Source organism: Phalacrocorax aristotelis, chromosome 2 (assembly GCF_949628215.1).
Source record: "Phalacrocorax aristotelis chromosome 2, bGulAri2.1, whole genome shotgun sequence".
In the NCBI taxonomy this organism is placed as follows: domain Eukaryota; kingdom Metazoa; phylum Chordata; class Aves; order Suliformes; family Phalacrocoracidae; genus Phalacrocorax; species Phalacrocorax aristotelis.
In genome coordinates, this window is record NC_134277.1 from 101548873 (window position 1) to 101567739 (window position 18867).

Genomic DNA, 18867 nt, shown 5'->3' on the forward strand with positions numbered 1-18867 from the left:
TATTGTTTAATCCGTATCTTGAGATATTCCTAATGGTTGGGTGTTAATTTAATGAAGAACAGCTAAATATCTCCTTTCTAAATATTATCTTGTTTGCATCACAGCTTAGCTCCAAACATGCGATTGACCAGCATTTTGAATAGTTTCATGGATGACTTATAGAAGCAGGATAAAGAAGATCAATTTGAATACATAGGTTATTTTGAATTTATCAATGATTTTATCGTGTTTGCATAAAATTTTATACAGTGGCAGCATAAATTGCCCAGGGTAAGCAAAGGTAAACAAAATAAGAGCATTCACAGGACACTAGCTCAGTAAGTAAAAGTTTTTATTCCTGACTTTGTGACTGAAATGCTATATGCCCTTGGGCATGGCACTCTACTCTTTTTTTCCTGTGTTGCTCCTCTTTCTTTTTCTTTTGTCTATTTGGACTGGAGCTTCTCCTGGGTGGGTACTGGAGGTGCTAATTAGGATAGATAGCCAAATGGGGTCCTGATATCTGTTGTGGCCTCTAGGTGTTGCTATAATACAAATAATCAATCAAAAGACATGTTTCATAGCATCCATAGAGGGACTTGCCAATTTTTGTCAGAGCCATGCTTAATTTTATATAATTAACCCTCTCTCTCCCCCCTCCCCTCTGCAACATAACTGAAATTTTAGCTTTGTATATTGGACAAATGAACCTGAATGTGAAAAGTAAAGGTAGGAAAGCTGTACAAACAGATTTGACTCACCTCTAGGTAAATTGCTGACTTTGGGGTGCCTTGGTGCCAGCCTCCTGTCCAGGGATGGCCTCTACTAGAGGAACCTGCTGTTATATTCCTGACTCTGCCCAGCCTTCCAATGCCAGTAAATCATTGGGCATCACATCTGTTGCAAGGGCTCCGCCACTGATGTGGTTTAGGACTGCACGTAAGGCACACACAAGGACACATGTGAAGGTGATCTAGATCAGGACACAGTTCTGTTCCCATGTCTAAGGGCACAACTTAGGGCCCCTGAAGTAATTACAAATTGAGATACTTCTGAGTTTAGTGAGGATGACCTTTTTCTTGTAGGGTGAAAATTCAGACCCTAGCGTGGTTTGGTCACAAAATCTGTGTTTTGCCTAACAGGGAACTATTAGGCAAAACACATTGCCATTCTCATTAAGGATTTTAAGATTTTTAGTTTAATTTTAAAAACAAGGCATAGGAAAAAAAAGCAACAAATAATTTGGAAGAGTTTGAACAACCTTTAGTTTTGTCACTTTTCCAAAGAAGTAGCTGCCAGTCCTGCAGCCCGACACAGCACACAGTTTGATGTAACCTCCAGCTGAGCAATTCCTGCAGAAGAACAGCTCTCGCAAAGGTGTGCCGGAGCCATCGGGGCTTATTCCGGCAATAGCCGGAATAGTGGTGGACGCCTCTCAAAACTGCATTTGTAGAAAATGCATTTGTAGCCAAACAGTTTTCTCTGGCAGGGATAAGTGATCCCTCCTACAAAGCAAAGGCACGGTAAGGAAAGGAACCGGACACACATTTAAAGCCAGTGATGCAGGTGCCTGCTGCAACGATGTCTTACCAGGATTTGCTGACACAAAGGGGCAGAAGATGGGATCAGAACTCTGGGCTGTTTCTAGCCAGACATAGGTGCTACGTGGGACCATGAGCCCTATAGCTATCCCCTCCCTCCCTTGTGGCCATCATAATTTGTGAGTTAATTACAATCCCTTCCTGACATGAAGAATTACAGTGAGGGGCAGGTAATCTCTCTGCTCTGGTCCGTATGTACTTCAACCTCTGCAACAGCCATGGTCCAGCTCTCAATATCTAACTAAGGTTGCATAACCAGATACTGCAGGTCTTTTTGTATTTATACAAAAGCTATTTTGATCAAAAAACTAGCTGTTAAAGTGCCAGTGTTCTTAAGCATGCTTCACCAATTTTTCCACTTTTAAGACTCAAGTAGACAATTTTTTTAATGTTTTATAAATGATAAAAAATTCACATCAGATTTTAACAGAATTAAGCATACTTATTCAACACACATGGGGCCTCTGAAAAAAATGTTATTCAATTTAATAATTTTAATTTACATTGTATATGTACAAGAGCATTTCTTTCAACCCACAGGTTAACACCACAAAAAACAAAAAACAAAAAAAAAAAAAAAAAAAGAAAAAAGAAAAAGAAAAAACTACTGCGGTTAGCGGAGTGAAGAAACTCTTGAAACACTGTTGGCTGAAGTAAAAGCAAGGCACTCTCCCTTAACACCTGATATATTCCTGAATTCTGCCTAGACAAAGGCATGTTCACACTGAGAGAGCTCTAAGAAAAGGAGTAGATTTATTCTGCATTAACTCTTTCTTTTACCACTGTGACCTGTCACTGGTTGTAGATGAGTCTGTGTATTGAAGTTGACGTGAAGGACAATTCCACAGATGATGGGATTTGGGAGAGTATCACAGTTAAGACTATCTATGGAAGACTGGAGGACACCGGCTACGTGAAATCTCACATGGGGCGCTGGACCTGCTACCTCCCACTCACATTCCACTTAATAAATAAACCTTGCTCAACAAAAAAACAGTTTTTCTGGACTATGCTGAGTCATCTGAAAATTCTTTGTAAGGGCCCACTCGCAAGAAGCGGCTGCAAGCCCTCACCTGGCTGGTGCTCAGCACCTGGCAGGATTTGTCCCTAGATAAAAGTAATTTCTCAAGGGACCTTGTGTTTTACACAAGGAGACAAAAGTAAACATACTTTTGGATTTTGTGTCTGTATGTTTTTGTATGCGCACATGTGTGACGGTATATATATACACGTGTATATATATATTTAGTATATACAAAAGCAAATTCAGTCAAAATATATTTGTCTTGCTGGTCAGGCTTGTTACAGCAACCTACAAGAAACATTAGCTTCTCTGATATTTAATTATGCTATTATGTTTGCACATAAGCTTAAAAGTCAATACAAAAAGCAATACTTTTCCAAATATTATCTGCAGGTAAACCGGAAATATTAACTATAGTGATTAGAAGTCTGTTTCCCTATTGACACTACTATAAATCTTGATATAAGAATAATTTTTTCATAAAAGCACATCCAAACATAGTAAGTGATAAAATACCAGATTACTATTTGAAAACCATACAGTGACTCGATATCTGGGTTATCCTTTGCAGCAATTAGGCAATTCATTTGGCATCTGTTTGATTGTATAATTTAATTTCCATATAAACAGCATAGTTTAAAAAAAGACAAAAGCTAGACTGTTTAAAGCTAACAAAAGATACAGTGACATCAGGTTGACATTCAAAAATTTCCTTAGCAAAATGACCAACAAAATTTTGACTTAATACAGTGCATATAAAGTTTTTTAGAACTAAACTTTTTAAATATTATTTGAATTTAGCAAAACATGAGCAAGATTTTAATATCAAAGTGCTAAACAGTACTGCCTTAGAAGTCACTGCAAATAAACTGTAAAATAACTCTGCTTGTGATTTGACAGATATTTTATATACAAATGGTTAATAAAAAGACACGCGCACACACACACGCACACAAATATAGGTATATACATATATATATATACACATTATATATATGTATATAGTTTTCCAACTGGTGTATCTGAGTCAGTGTGAACACCCCATTTAGTTATCATGTGTAACAGGGCTCCCATGAGCTGGCAGTCATTGCAATAAATACAGGCAAAGCCATTACAATATACCATGCATACAAACATTTATACAAATAAAGACACTATGCAACAAATTATTTCATATTAATATGGCATCAACAGTATAAACATACAAAAAGGAGTACGAACACGGAATGTTTAAACGCAGCCCACTATATCCTTCCTAGCACTTACATTCATACTATTTTACAAGACTTGCTTGTTCTTGAAAACCATCTTCTGTCTGTTTACTAACTAGTCGCTTATGTTAGAAGTCTAAAACTGAACTGTCCCTGATGCTGACCCTGTATGCTCCAATCACTACTTACTCGGATTTCCTTAGCTAAGGAACAACTGAGCCACAATTGCTCCCGTGTCTTCCACATACATTTGTCAATAAGTTGCGCTACATGGAATCAAGTTTGGAAAACTCTGTCAGGTAAGTTAGTGCATGTAATTTTCTCACTTGATTTCTTCCATTTGTTTTCATAGTAAAATAAATTAGTTAATAAACGAGACTTAGTAAGACAGCACTTTTAAAAATTGCACTTGAACATGGGAGCTAACAGCCATTGTCATTTTGCTATATTTGATTCGTATGAAATGTTCAATTGAATGTACTCTGCTAAAAAAGTGAATTTTTGTTTAGATTGTGCTGATGTATGTGCCCTTGATGCAGGAAGTATGCTAAAGGTATCCTCAGAAAACACATACTACCCTGGCAAACAACTATTTGCTGTTCTTGTTTTCAAACACAGCTTCTACAATTTTATTCCTCATATACCATGAGGTGTTAAACAACAGATTTAAAACAGTCATATTAACCTTTTACTGCTGCTGGGATAGCATTGTCCAAAAGTGCCATATTAGCCATTTAAAAAACCCAAATCACACAAAAGAAAACAAAGAACACAACCCCAAACCAGTAAGCCAGTAAGTTTCAGGCCTCAGGTTGTAAGGACAAAGCGCCAGAAAAGACCTCATTTTAGACTCAGAGCCGCTTTTCTGTTAAGTGAGGGCAGAAATGTTAGCTGTAAGTCACAATCCATTTGCCTGCTCTGGTGGGCATTTGCCTTTCAGGAGGGTGGTTTGACTCAGAAGGGTAAGGTGTCCAGAAACAGCCTGTCGATAACGGAAGGAGCTGGCACCAAATCTTCCAGTTTCAGGTAAAAGATGCGCTGCAGTCCCAGTGTGCAGAGAGAACGCAAGTCAGCCAGAACACCCAGTACCTTCGGCTCTGCAGACTCAAGCGGTTGTCCTTTGTTTTGGCAACTGAAAGTTAAATGATCTTTCAAACTGCTTGTGATCTTGTTGCATAGCTCTTCCACTTTCTTTGGTTCTTTTAATCCATGTCGTTCTGCAAAGCAAGAGGAAAAACACATCAGCATCCCTACTGCAAACTGGGAGAACTGATTTCCTTCGATGTAACCCAAATCCATGCTCTGGTACTCAAAGCAAAAATGCTTTGAAGGTATAAGTTGTCTCAGAACAGTTGGGGTTATACGAAGTCAGTTAACCTTTCTGCCACACCAAATAAGAGATGACAAGTGCCCTTTTCTCTTCAGCTGCTAAAATAGGTGGCAGAGATGCTCAATTATGATTGAAATTCTAGTACAAGGAGTCCAAGCATCCTCCAGATCTCGCGTAATTTTCATAATATGAGACAGAATTAATTGGGTGATTTTCCAGCACAACTATCACAGGAGGTGTTTTGGAGATTTCCGTGCTTCCCCACTAGTTGTGAATGCTCAATAACTATGGCAACCATTATTTATTCAGTGAATTCAAGTGGCGATCGATATCCTTAGCCAGCTCCATCAGCACCAGGCCTAGAATTCCACCAGGAATTTGCAGACACTCTTATAAGAAACTAAAGGCACCTTACTACCCTTTGTTATTTTGATCAGCTGTTGCTTTTTAGTTTATTCATCTTTAAAAGGCCTACAATAAAAGAAGCCTGGCAGCTAACTATTTTGCTTTGAGTGAGCAATGCCTAAAATGAGAAGGCAGCTGTGTTATCCATCACCAAAACTGCAGCGCTCCTACAAGGAAGGGGTCCTGGGGTTTGTCCCCCTTTGAACGGCCTTTTAAAATGCTACAACCATGTTAAATGCATCCACAGTTCTTTAAGCATAAGCTGAATGAATCAGATTTGTGATTCATTAAAAGCAGGGTCTTTACTGGTACACAGAGAAAGGTAATTTTGTGATGTTTGCTATCTGAATTTAGCGGATAAATTCATATAACATTTCAGAACAAATAATTTCGTGATGCTTTGATTTGCCTTCATCTTTGAAATTCACAGGGAAGTAAGAACTTGCTTAATGGCAAAGTCATAATTATTCACCCATGAAATAGAATAATACTGGATAGGGCAGTCTAAGAAAATGCAGGTTAAATTAATTTTAACCAACTAGATACATAAAAACAGTGACAGGAGCGGCCGAGGGGTCATTCTTGCAGTTCTTGTATTTGATGCATTTGAAGTCATCTGCCTTCCCTGGCCCTCTCCCCCACCCCCTGGCAGCCACGTGCCATATTGTGCCCATTGCCCCCAAGCCTTGTTCCTCTGCTGCAGGAGGAGCAGGCAATAGTTACTTTCTCTGTCCATCCCCTAATGAACAGTGAAAAGAGTACAGTTTTCTTTACTTCCAGAAGCTCAGTGGTGCCTTGCCCAGGCATGTGTATATAAACTCCTCACTGCCTCCCTTACCGCCTGTTTTGGCTAGATGTTCTTGACAAACCAATAAAACAGATGGGATTCAATGAAGGCAGTCAGCAATGCAAAGGTCTGATTTTCCACTGATATTCAACCATTTTACACTTTTTTAAACTTTATTTACTTAGGCAGAGCTAGCTCCTGAAAGACACTAGTTCGGGATCAGAATCAGAGATGTGCAGACGTGTACACCTCTGGCCAGAAGCTACTGTGCTCTACCATTTAAGTACCATCAATCCGCCCTGTTGCTTCAGAGCAACACTCATCGAAGCAGTAACATCTGCTTCAGACATCTTTTTCACCTTGCAGGAATTAAAAACCCTAGGTATTCTAAGTGCCTTGTTTACATTAAAACATGAGGAGTCAATGAATATTTAAAGCCTTTCCAGTAAATGGTGTATAGTGTAATTATGTAAGCCTTAACTATACAGGTCACTGAGAGTAAGTGCTTAGGCAGATTCTGCCATAATAATCTTGGCAGATAAATATTTTACGCAGATTTGAAAAGCTGTAGGGCTTGGGTTGGTTTTCTTTTTTACCACTAGCCTACTGAGAGAATCTGCAGGACAGTAAATTAATCTTGCAGTCTTTGAAGAGTTCCCATCTTTTAATCTGTTTTGAGGTTGTTTCCTGGCTGTGTAAGTGAAGATATCTTTACAGATCTAGGGAGGTGAAATAAATACTAGAATGGATCCAAAACCTGGCTACAAATTAGCAGAGCACATTTTTAAACCAATGCCTCAGTAGGTGTGTACCTTGCAGCAGAGTATGGAAAATTATCTCTGGCTCTGGAGCACACAGCAACATTGTTAACATTTCCAGCCAGAACTAAACAGTCTTTGTCTCAGGCTGACAAGCTCAGAAGGTTTCATGAACAAATCGTGTCTTTGGTGGCTAGCCATGAAACATACTGATACAAAACACAGTATGTGCAAAGATTATAATATTAATAGCCTTACTCTGAATAGCAAAATCATGAAAATTCAGAATTAAGACATACTCCATCCTTAAGCCACAATCTGGTGCTACAATATTAAAGCAGTCTCCTATAAACCAGGCTGTCCTCTCCTGCGTGAAATGCCATGCAATGGCCTTTGCTACTTGGAAATCTCTACAAAGGTAATTTCTTGGGACTGGAACTGCCTCACTGGAAAAAGGGGGTTTCAGTCTCCAATCCCTAAGGCATCCCTTGTGGACCCACTGAAAAAACAAAGCCATCTATGTAGAAGCCCTTCCAATAGTAAAGGGCACTGCATGCCCTGGCACTGCCATCGCAGTCTCTGGTGTTAGCATCCAACTAGTTTCTGAGAAACGTACTAGTATAAGAAACAACTCATCTCTCAGGTAGACCTGAGGACTCAAAGAGTTAGATTTAATAGTGTTCAAATAGCAGGAAACATATTTTCTTGCCTTTTCCACACAACCAGTCTTGTTTGGGCAAAGAAAGGCCCACAGTCTTTCTCACTTAACCTCAAGGGAGCAGCATGAGGCACCTGTAAAAAGTGTGTGCACTGGCACTGAAGCTGATGACCTCTAACCATTCGCTGCCTTCCATGGGATGTTCTTATCCACACAGGAATGATAAGGCCAAGATTTTTCCCAAGAAGGACAGCTAGTCAAAAACAATAGATCTTCTCTAACTGGTTGAGGAGGTGTGTAAATATTACTGTATTCAGACTTTCTTATAATGAGAATTAAAAATGTGCCAGGTAAAGTGAATATAGGATTTCTCAGCCTTTTGTTTTAAGCTACCATTGATTTTTGCAAGAAAAATGGTGATTTATGGGAAAGATGCTCTCCATAAACCTGTCAAAATGATTCATCGGAAGTCTTGCCTCTAAAGCTCTGCAAACTTAACAGCTCTTCCTGGCAAACTGAATGCAGCAAGTTTTTTACACCTTTCTCCTTTTCCCAGGAATCTCAATGCGAGCCTGTGCTATAATTATGCTGATCAGCAAAAACTTGATAGGAAGACAGTAAAAGGGCAGGAAAACCCATCACCAGCTGTACTAGTCCTTTTTTCCCTACTCTCTGACATGGGGTAGGTTATGCCAGGGATAGGCAGGCTGAGCGCTACCTTTATGAGGAATTCTTCTCAAAGAATGTATTTCAAAGACCTTGGGTTATCTCAAAGACCTTTGTGCTCTGTGCTCTGTGTCAGGGTGGGACAGTTTTAGTCTTAATTCATTCTGAAGTGTCAGTCCAATCAGAGATGCAGTAGATTTGTGCTGCAGACTTAAAATAGGCCTGTTGATTGTCTCAGTTTCAATATAGTTATCTGATTTTCTCTTCCTCCTTCACAATCCTCTTCCCCTTCCATAACTCAAACACAAGACTCAGTGCCTACAGCTTTCTGCTTGTCTTGTGCACACTTACACAGTAAGTTTGCAACTCGGCAGATGCAAGAGTCTCCTTTCCTGTTGCAGTCTGGCCCTTATCCATCCTGCCTAACTCTCAGGCACTTCACAAGGGTGCTCAAGCCAGGAGCGCAGATTTCTTGAGCTCGTCCTACCATCAGTGAAAGGATGAGCGTTTTTAGAAGACGTTCAAGATGGCAGAAACGTCTTCTGGAGGTGCCCTGTATTCTCCAAAAGTTGTGCAAGGCACCTAAAGTCAGATGAGCTGAATGACCACACAGGACATCATAGTTTGCTCCCTCCTTTAAGGAAACCACAACATAGCACAGAAGCTGCTGGTTGCTGTAGGAGGAAAGAGTTCTTGCCTCAGCAAAAGGGTGGGAGGGGAGAAGGAGGAGTGAGTACTTCACTTTGATGCTGACAGTATTTCCCTCAGCAAAGTGGCAGGGGGAAGGCAGACAATGCAATCTGGAGAGGTTGGGTTTTTTTATAACTGGCTCTCCTACACTCCTACAGTCTGCCACCTGCTCGTATGTAGACCCAGCACATGAAGCACCCACTCCAGAGGATCCTGGCAACAGGAATGAAGGATATCTGCTGCTGAAGAGTAGGTGAGTCTCCCTTCCACAGGGAAGTTGGACAAATTCGTGTTCAGAAGGGAACTGCAGCAGCCAGACCCTTTTTAGCCAGACCAGACTCCTTACTATTTCTTGGTATGACTGATGGTGCTAAAAATTGTGTTTGTAAACTGGAACAGAAAGCCCAACAGCAGGAAGACAAACACAAACTCATAATTAATTGAAACCTCACAATATTCTTCAATGTTCTGGTGCCAGCCTAACAAAGCATTAGGAGTGTGAATAAGCCCAATATATACAGTAGCTCTGGGCTGGTCTGTAACACACTTAAAATAAAACATATGCCGAAAAAGCTTGGCTGAATGAGGGCTAGAATGCTCTGTACACAGCAGCATCCCACTGAGAGTGTCAAGTGGGCAAAACAATAATATTTTGATGTAGAAAGAGAAAGGAAGAGGCAGAGAGGAAAAGAAAGTCGAGAGAGAGAGAGAGAGAGAGAAACACTAGCAGTTTTAGAGCAGACAGAAATTTGAGGCTAAATTAGAGTGCGCCCTTGAGATAATCTACATTGGAGTGTCAACCTTTATATTTTGACACTGTTAGAAAAACTGTAAAGCAGAGCATTATAAATTGTCATTTGGGAAGTTAAGGAAGCATTTTCAAGAATAGGCTGAGTTAATATCTGGTCTACTCTGCAAAGCTGCATCATCAACGCTATCCAGTCCAGCATGGAGTGGTTGTGCAGGAACACTTGTGATCCATGCAACACACTAAACTGATAGAAATCATCCATGTGGAACTAAGGACAACCAGCATTTTATTTCCATGTTGGCACTCTTCTTTAGCCCATCAGATCCTACATCCCAACAGAATAGGTCATCCAAAGAAAAAGAACAGGATATAACTTATTTCTTGCTTTCATGGGGATGTGGGGTGAGTGTCACGTGTTGTTTCCCAACTACTTTCTTCTGGCTAATGCCCAGAGCACTACCGATCTGTTCTGGAGGAAGTTGTGTCCAGCCCTTCTTAACCAACTGAAGGAAGTAAAAAAAGAGAAGAGAGACAGAGAGAGGAAGATCCTAAAGGAGTACCTTAAAGAAAAATATGTGCTTTGGCATTGCAGAGTTTAAGTTAACCATTTGCAAGCCACCTACAATAAACAGATGTCACTTCTTTCATTCTGGGTGCTCTTTCAAGCTGATGTCCTACCAGAAGGAACTTGAAAATTCAGCAGCAATCCGACATGATGCTTTTCCTTCTAGGCAACATACTGCAAATTCCCAGGAAGTATGAACAAACCAGAAAAAGCTCAAATATATGGACTTCCTAATGGATTATACAATGAAAAATATTACTGAATATTTTTCTGTTTTATGTTATGCATATCTTTAGTTTTACTCAAAGCAAGCAGTGCATTAGCGAGTATTGTGATACTCACTAGGTCTCCTGTCATTCTCTTCAAAATTACTAAATGGAACAAATGGTCTTATATGCCTATAACCATGCATCCTATGCTGTGACCTGCAGCTGTGGTTGAGGTAGGACATGGAGCTTTGGAGCTCCAAACACATCATCAGGGTTCGTTAATCGCAGAATCCCAGGTTGGAAGGGACCTCAGGGATCATCTAGTCCAACCTTTCTAGGAAAAGCGCAGTCTAGACAAGATGGCCCAGCACCCTGTCCAGACTACTATTCAAGGTGTCCAACATGGCTGAGTCAACCACTTCCCTGGGGAGATTATTCCAATGGTGACTGTCCTTACTGTGAAAATCAAGAAAAGCTTGACAAACACAGAAAACCTCAAAGCTTCTATGGACAGAAATGCTCTCCTTTTAAAGGCAACAGTTACTTCCATTTTTTTAGAAACTTTGGGAAAAACAGGAAAATACAGCCAAGTCCTGAAAGGGTTGTTATCAAGGAAAGGAAAAAATGTGGGTTGTTATCAATTAAAAGCTATTTCTATCTTAGGGCGACCTGAGCCAGCCACTGGACAACTTTATGTAAGGGCAAGCAAACAGTGTCTAACTAAACAAAGATTTATCATGTTATATATAGGAGTAAAAAAATCCAGCTGGGAATGTTCTTTCTCACTTTAACATATCACTTATTTGGAAAATTTTTCATACAGAACAAAGCACCTCCAATGAGTTATTCCGGACTTAAGCATTTTATCAAAGAAACTAGAAACTGGACCTTAATATATCCTTTCCAACTACAGAAGAAATATAAAAACCTGAAAATACTTTTCTTAAGAAGCAGAGAGTTAATGTTAGAACATGTATACATTAACTCTTCACCCAAATGCAGGAAGGAAGCATACCATGCAAAGTCTGAAGCCGAAGTCTTGGCCCCACAATTGTCAGTGGGAATTAGCCAATTTAGAGTCTTTACATTTGCCATTGAGTGTTTTATCCTAGTGTTTCCCTAGCATCATCTCATCCTAGGTAAAATGAAGACTGCAGCTGATATTGTTAAGGCTGCTGCCTGCAAACTGGTGGATGCCTGAAATGCAGGAGGAAATCAGTATCCAGCCCAGTGGAGCTTATAGCATGCCTGGAAAGATCCAGCTCCAAGGCACACTGAAGCCCTGTCTCACACTGATGACACAGTTGCACCTTTATAGTACCAGCTTTTCTGATATGAGTGTGAGGCCTTCAGTAGAGATGACTGCTGCTCTGACTTCTGCTGTGTGGTGGTCAGACACCCTTACTCACAACCGTTCCTGCTTCCATCAGCCATGCCTCTTCAGTTGCAAGAAGCCCAAGGCATGCAGTGTGTACTTCAAGGGGCTGTGTTGTTTCAGGAATGAGAAAATTACACTTTATAAGGTTATGTTCCCCTGTTTTGTACTTATTGGCCAGATTTGGCAGATTCTGACATCAGTTTCCTGCTGTTCGCCCCAGCAGGCAAAAGGGGTGATATGGTCACGCGCATGCCCAAAAGCTTTTGTACAACTGCAGAAGAGGATTTTTTTCATACTATTCTCCTATTTTCTCTCCCAAAAAAGCATTACAGGAAACACCTACAGTAGCTTAGCTGCCAAAAGCAGCCTGCTTTCCCTTGTGAAGCACTCTTTCTGGTCTAGCTATCTTGCTGGGAGGTGAGTTAGACTAGCTGTATGGCTTCTAGCGCTCGAGCTACCCTGATATTAGTATTCCTACACAGAAGACCTAGCTCTGGTCATTTCATTAGGCTTTTCTGTGCATTCATCAAGTATTTTGAATATTTTTGTAGGAGCAACACATTTTACTTGGAAGCAGTTTGCTTTTTAGAGCCTATTCCAAGAAACTAGTGAAACCATGGAGAAATAGTTAGATTACATTTTAACAGGGGTATCTGGTGGCCTAATGTTAGTCCACATTTTCGGTAGGGTCGTTGCAATGTTTAAAAATCATACCTCCTTTCCCTGAATATAGCTAAGTTAATTGAAATTGCTTGAATCTACATTAAAGCAAAGCACTGGAGTCTGAAGCTTTCTATTAACAAAGGAGCACTTACCTGTAATCATAGTTAGAGCTGATAAACTTGCTAAGGCTGGGATATCAAGGTTAAGGCTCTTTAAGTTTAAGGAAAAGTCTTTAATAGAGTCGAGCCACTCCCCAAATCCACGAAGGCACTGAAGTCTATGAAGCACAAGTCCATTGCAGAATACAAACTTATCCTCAGCAGTATCAGACCTCAAATAAAAATAATTGAAAAAATTAGAAATGCATTTTCTACTTTCCAGCAAAATGCATAACCAGTATTGAAGTGTCTGTCATTTAAAATCCAAGGCATATTATCCCGAGACATATGTGGGCATTCACATTTGACAATATGTCTCTCCCTTGGGGCCAAAGTACAACAAACAAGCTTCTGTGATTGCTTACTTGGTAGAGTTATAAGCCTGAGGTTAGCTGTAGCATGTGGTGTAGACTGTCTAATTAGTTAAGATTTTGGTCCTGCCCAAAGGCATAAACAGAGAAGACATTTTACATTAAATACTGTATGTTTGAACCAAAGGAATACTAAGTGAGTGCATTTTGAAATACAAAACTAATAAAAACTGGAGAAAGAAGAGATTCTGCAACTTTCAGCATTTACTTAGTCTCAGCTGCATTTTTCATATTGTAAAAATTGATAAGGAAAGAACAATGGAAAATAATGCACCACAATACACATAACATCATGAACTGTTTTATGTGAAAACCTGTCTGTAAGAGAGATATTACAGCCAAGCTCTCCTCTCCTTCCCTCCCTATTGCCAATATCCCCGTTAAAAGCGACGTGCAAAGGTAATTTTCAACCTAAAGAAACAAGGGCAGAATTCAAGTCGCCGGTTTGGAATTTCCCTGGTCCCTGAAAGTGTTTTTGGTAAAGTGTCTTAACTACTACCAGACTGACAAAGAGCATCTCACTCCATTAAAGGACTTGGTGTTAAGAAGAGGACAATCTGAACAAGATTTTAAAGCTGCTTCTTCCCTTTCAAAAATAGGTGACAAAAGATGTGCATGTGCAAAAGAAGGGGGAAAAGGAAAAAGCTTTCATACTGAGGGTACTTTTCTATATTTTATGCTGATGAGTATGAAGCAAACTTGCTCAAATAGTACTGGAGGATCAATTTCGATTGCTATGGAAGACGAGGATGGGGTATACCAAATAAAAAGGAGCACATTAGCAAGACCTATGCTCTCTTTTTAAATCGCTTTCTTGTTTTTTCTCTGCAGTGTAAAACAAAACAAACATCATATGCTGCGGGTTCAGACATTGCTGATGTTTTGTGGGTTTTTTGGTACAATTGACAACGTTCAAAGATAGCGCCATATTTATTCCTTAAAAATATTTGGATGGATGACTTTTCACATCAGCTTAAGAGGAAATGAAATAAATAGTTACCTGATGGAGAGTCTTAGTACAAACAGCTCCAAAAAAGCTGATTCTATGAGTAATGTCTGATCTTCTTTTGGGAGGTCAGTAAATCCTGGGATTTTTTCTGCCCAGCCTCTAGTTATGTCAATGGAGGCAGTCAGAAGATTATAGAACTGTTGTACATGTTCTGCATCTGTGCCTGCAGCAGCCTGATCAGTGGAACAGTACTAAAATGAAAGCCACAGAAAGCAACGTTATATGCATTTAAGGGCATTCTGTGAAACATACGGCATTACCTGCCCAACAACATTTCCTTCTGTGGCAAAGCTGGTATTATTATCAAAGGCATAATAAATAGGTCTACATCTATCTTCCTATTTGGCTACCCACAGGCGTGTTACTGTTCAGAGGTATATTGCAAAAATATTTCCACACGTATAGAAATCCATTCATTTCTAAATTTATAAATAAAATTAATTTTAAAATTTATAAATGAAATGTCATACTTATCACAGTTTACAAGTACCTATATGCTATTAGTAAACAGAAACAGAAACCTGGTGGGTAGGATAATTTCCATCACACTAGAAGAGGAATACTATTTAACTTACTACAATTAAACACTTTTCCTATTGATTAATTTGTCTCAGTATGACCAAAACGCAGATTTCTTCCAAAACCTCTCAAACCGCATTTTATCTGACAGTGATAGAGACACATAAGATAAATCATGCTTTATCTGACACATGCAGCATTGCTTCATTTGAATACAGAATTGGTTCAAAGTAAAACAGCTGCCCCGTATCAACTCTTATCCTTCAAAGAGAAGCATTTAAGGTTCAGGAGAACCTATTATCCTGCTGATGCAGCCATAACTCTTCCAGACAACCACTCGACAAGCTCAGCTTGCTCAGCTTTCCTGTGACCCTCTGACAGCTCCTTCCCTGCTATCTCCTACTTCCTCACCAGTGGATCCCTGTCGCTCCCGTGACACTGCTTTCTCACTCTTGGCACAAAATACAACAGGAGCTTTCATGGCTTAGTCTGATTCTGTGCTTGGAAAGCATTGCTGGTTTTCTGAGCAGGAGCTGAATGATTTGGGATTTATTTTAACAACACGCTCCCCATCAGGCATCTTGTTGGTTATTTCTGGGAGAGACTTCATACCTGCGCTCTCTCTCTGGGACTCAGCCAAGGAAAGGCTGGGGTGGTCTTCATGGCTGAAAGAAGAGTGCATGCCCTTTGGAAATTACTTTCTACATGCACTTAGGGCTTGAGTCCTTCAGACTAAAGGTCTCCCTAGCAACTCCCCAAGTGAGAGTGGAAGCAGAAGGACCCACACCTCTTTCCTGATTGGTAACAGTGGGCTGGCAGCCTGGGAGGACCTTATTAAAGGCGTGCCACTTGGACTGCAGATACCACCTAACTTGCTTATTGCAACCAAAAAGTCACCTCTGTGCAGGAAAGAGAGAGGGGGGCAGCAAGCAGAACTTCTTGGGTAGGCATCCTGTTCTCTGCCTGTCCTAGCTGGAGCTGGTTACTGTTGGTAGGTTAAGGGATGAAGGACAGCCTCAGAGTCACTAACTGATTGGAGAACCATAGCAATCCTAGTGACCTCTGGCCATATCTGGGATACCAGTGCTAGCCCTGAATGACCCTGTTCTGCTTACCCAACACTAACCACACGAGTGTCTCAAGGTAAGCTCGAGCTCACTTCCCTAGTCAACTAGTGAAACACCTGTGATGCCTCTGATAAAGTTCATGTGGAGACAAATTCTGCCCCAGCTACTCCAAAGGATCCTGTGACAGTAAAGCAAGTAGAGGCCAAAATACAGAGAAGATGGGGAGCAGCGGTAGAAAAATCTGTATGCTGCACCATTTACGTTTTCAGTCCCCAATCTGAATGGAGCAGTTGAGGATGCTCAAGCAGCCGGAAATTACTACTGGCTCTGGACTGCAGCAAGAAGCACTGGGGTGACTAGAGGGTAGAAAAAGATTGCATGCTTTTTTTCAGAGACTTTGCCATGTTCTGGACCCTCTTAAAATAAAGCTGTGGAGAAAGCCACGACAGTGTGATTGTGAGTAGATGGGCTTTTTCCCATTCATGGCCTTCAGCTCCTGCAGACTCTGGGAGATGTGCTTTGCTGCACAGGGGCTGAGCTATGACTCCTCCTTTCTACATGGGGAAATGGAAAAGGCTGATGGAAACTCCTGCCTCACCACAGGTACTGTTAAAGCAAGACACATCCTGATCCTTTGATCAGTGAAGAGGAAGGAAAAGAAAAAAAGATACTACCCTAAGTTCATTCTAAATATAACTCATCACAAGTCAGCATAATTATGCCAAGTATTAATTTGCTTGCAATATTTATAAAATGTTTCTTTGGCAAAAGTAAGGCAAAGTTTTAACATTTTCTAATGAAGCTGAATGCCACATTATGTCACATAACTACTAGTGCTACAGTATGGTATACCCCACATGGGACACTTAATTGAATTAAATGCATCTAAAAAAATTGTAACCTGTATTTGTTGTTATAGTTTAACCCATGAGACCAATTTTAGAAGAAAGATTATATGGAACTGTATAATTTTTAGCTGCTATAATCACTGTATGTCACTGCTTGATACAAAGAGTTAGCACTTACAAAGAATAGCTGAAAAAAAATATTATTTACTTTTAACAGACTTATGAGTATATAAATAACCATAAACAATATGTATGGTTCTGTTTTATGCACCAAAATATGTGGGGTTTTTTTTCCATTATTATTTCATTGAGAAGAGGTGATACTTGACCTAACTTCTGACCAAGACAGCTGGTAAGCCTGTCCTTGGTCAGGAGGCCATGGTATGGAAGGGCTCTGATACGCATTTCTTAACCTGCCCTGTGCAAACTGGAGGCACACTGGGAGAAAGCCAGAAGACAAAGCTCTGCCTTACTCCCTTCCTTAGAGCTCCTTTGGGAATTAAATGAAACCCAACTGTGACTCAAGAAGGGGGTTGCACGTGTATCAAGCAACATTTAACTTGTATGGTATATCTAAAGAGGTTCGGAAAGCCTGATGTTGGGGAGCCTGAGAGCATGACCTAAACCTACCCTTTGCCTGCTTTCATCAGACCTTCAGCAACAGCTACAGCTGCAAAAGCCTAACAATAACTTCTCTGCACAGAGGGGAAGCAACACTTGTTTTTCCAAAAGCCCCAATATTTGCTTAATTTTTGGCTGGGGAAGGTGGGGATTATTACCTAAACCCTGCACTCTCCCTCCAAAATGGCAACATTTCTATTTAGGTTGGGGGTTATTCTACATGAATAAGGATGGCAAGATATAGAGTCTGTTTCTCATCTAACTTACTTGGAAGTGTAGACTCAGTGGAATTGTACCAGTAAAACAGGTGTGAGACCGGACTGCGGCCCTTGGCCTTTAAGGAGTTCATAAACCAAATTCTCTTCCTAGCAATTGCTTTTTGAAACCAAGTACCTAAATATACCACTGCTGTGGACTGCAAAGTTAAAAACAGCGCTGAAATAAAAAGTAGCCATGTTCTGAACAGAACCATTTTTGACCTGGTTTGGTTTAAAATTCACAGCTTATGTAATTTATTTTTGGTTTGGGGCGGTGTTTTTGGAGGGAAGGTGTACACGTTCTTCTCTGAAACTCTTATCAGCATTTTTAAGATGGTCAGGACGTTACGGCTTGCAAACATGAAGATCATGCTAAACATTAAGGTCATGACTGTGGAAGTGTTAGGCCTGACTCCAAAGCCAGGTTTCCAGCTCTACCCATTTGTGGTGCTCGGCAGGGTGACAGCCTAACCAAACTTGCCGTAAGCTAGTCTTTACAGGTACAGGACTATTCTTCAAAGGGATTTTTTTAGCATTACAATGTATTTACTGCATATTTCATTCAGTTAATTTCAGTTTTTACACAGCATTTGTTTCCCTGATCTCCCTTAACTTTTCAAAATAAGGATAAGGTTTATGGAAAACATAAGAATCTTAATTTCTTTTAGCATATTTTTGTCTTTTACGTACTGCTGAGCATAACAGACTATTATATATTTTATTGTAAAGAAAAACTTGCATAATAGTATGTCCTAACAGACAATCATACTTAATCTTTTAGCTACCAAGACTAAATTAATTTACTGTCAATCATACGCTTCCCGTAATGTCCAACAGAATTGTTCAACAATTAGATCTACAGGCTGTTTTCATTAAAAGAGAAATAATTACTGCAGGAGAAAGAAAAAAGTCACATAAAAATACACAGTTTTCATTCAGTTTTTGTAAAGGCAAAAGAACTTTATATCTATAAATAAATACGTAATATTAGATACTGCTTTCATGACCTGGGCTATTATACACCCGTAATTCTGTGGAACCCAGCAGGTTTCTGTCAAAGAGCACAGCTTGTCTCACACCTTGGTATTTGCAGAATGACCCCCTGAGACATTCTGGGTGAGTTAAAATACATGTAAATATGGCTAAAGCACTCTCTCCCTAAAAGGCTGTCAGATACTGAACAGCTAGATCCTTAATAATAATTTGGAAAATTATATAATTCTATACTTACAGATTAGCTTGAAGAAAAGATGTTACAGCATGCTTAAAATTGGTAAATTATATATGTAAGTATATTCTAAAACTGAATAATGTAATTTTTATATAATTACAAACAGATATG

General features: G+C 39.9%; 1 protein-coding gene across 2 annotated transcripts in view; it reads right to left on the reverse strand.

The window, feature by feature from the left end:
- Positions 1-669: 669 nt before the first annotated feature.
- Positions 670-18867, reverse strand: part of NR4A3 (nuclear receptor subfamily 4 group A member 3) — a 29279-nt gene continuing 11081 nt past the window's right edge. Inside the window, exons 6-8 of one of the 2 annotated variants that reach the window (XM_075084527.1) lie at positions 14205-14404; positions 12828-13006; positions 670-5032 (exon numbers count right to left, since the gene is read on the reverse strand). In XM_075084527.1, the coding sequence (XP_074940628.1) occupies positions 4770-5032; positions 12828-13006; positions 14205-14404 (642 nt within the window). In that variant the 3' untranslated portion in view covers positions 670-4769. Of the gene's footprint in view, positions 5033-12827; positions 13007-14204; positions 14405-18867 lie in introns of those variants that run through there. The other variant, XM_075084529.1, reaches the window with a different exon arrangement.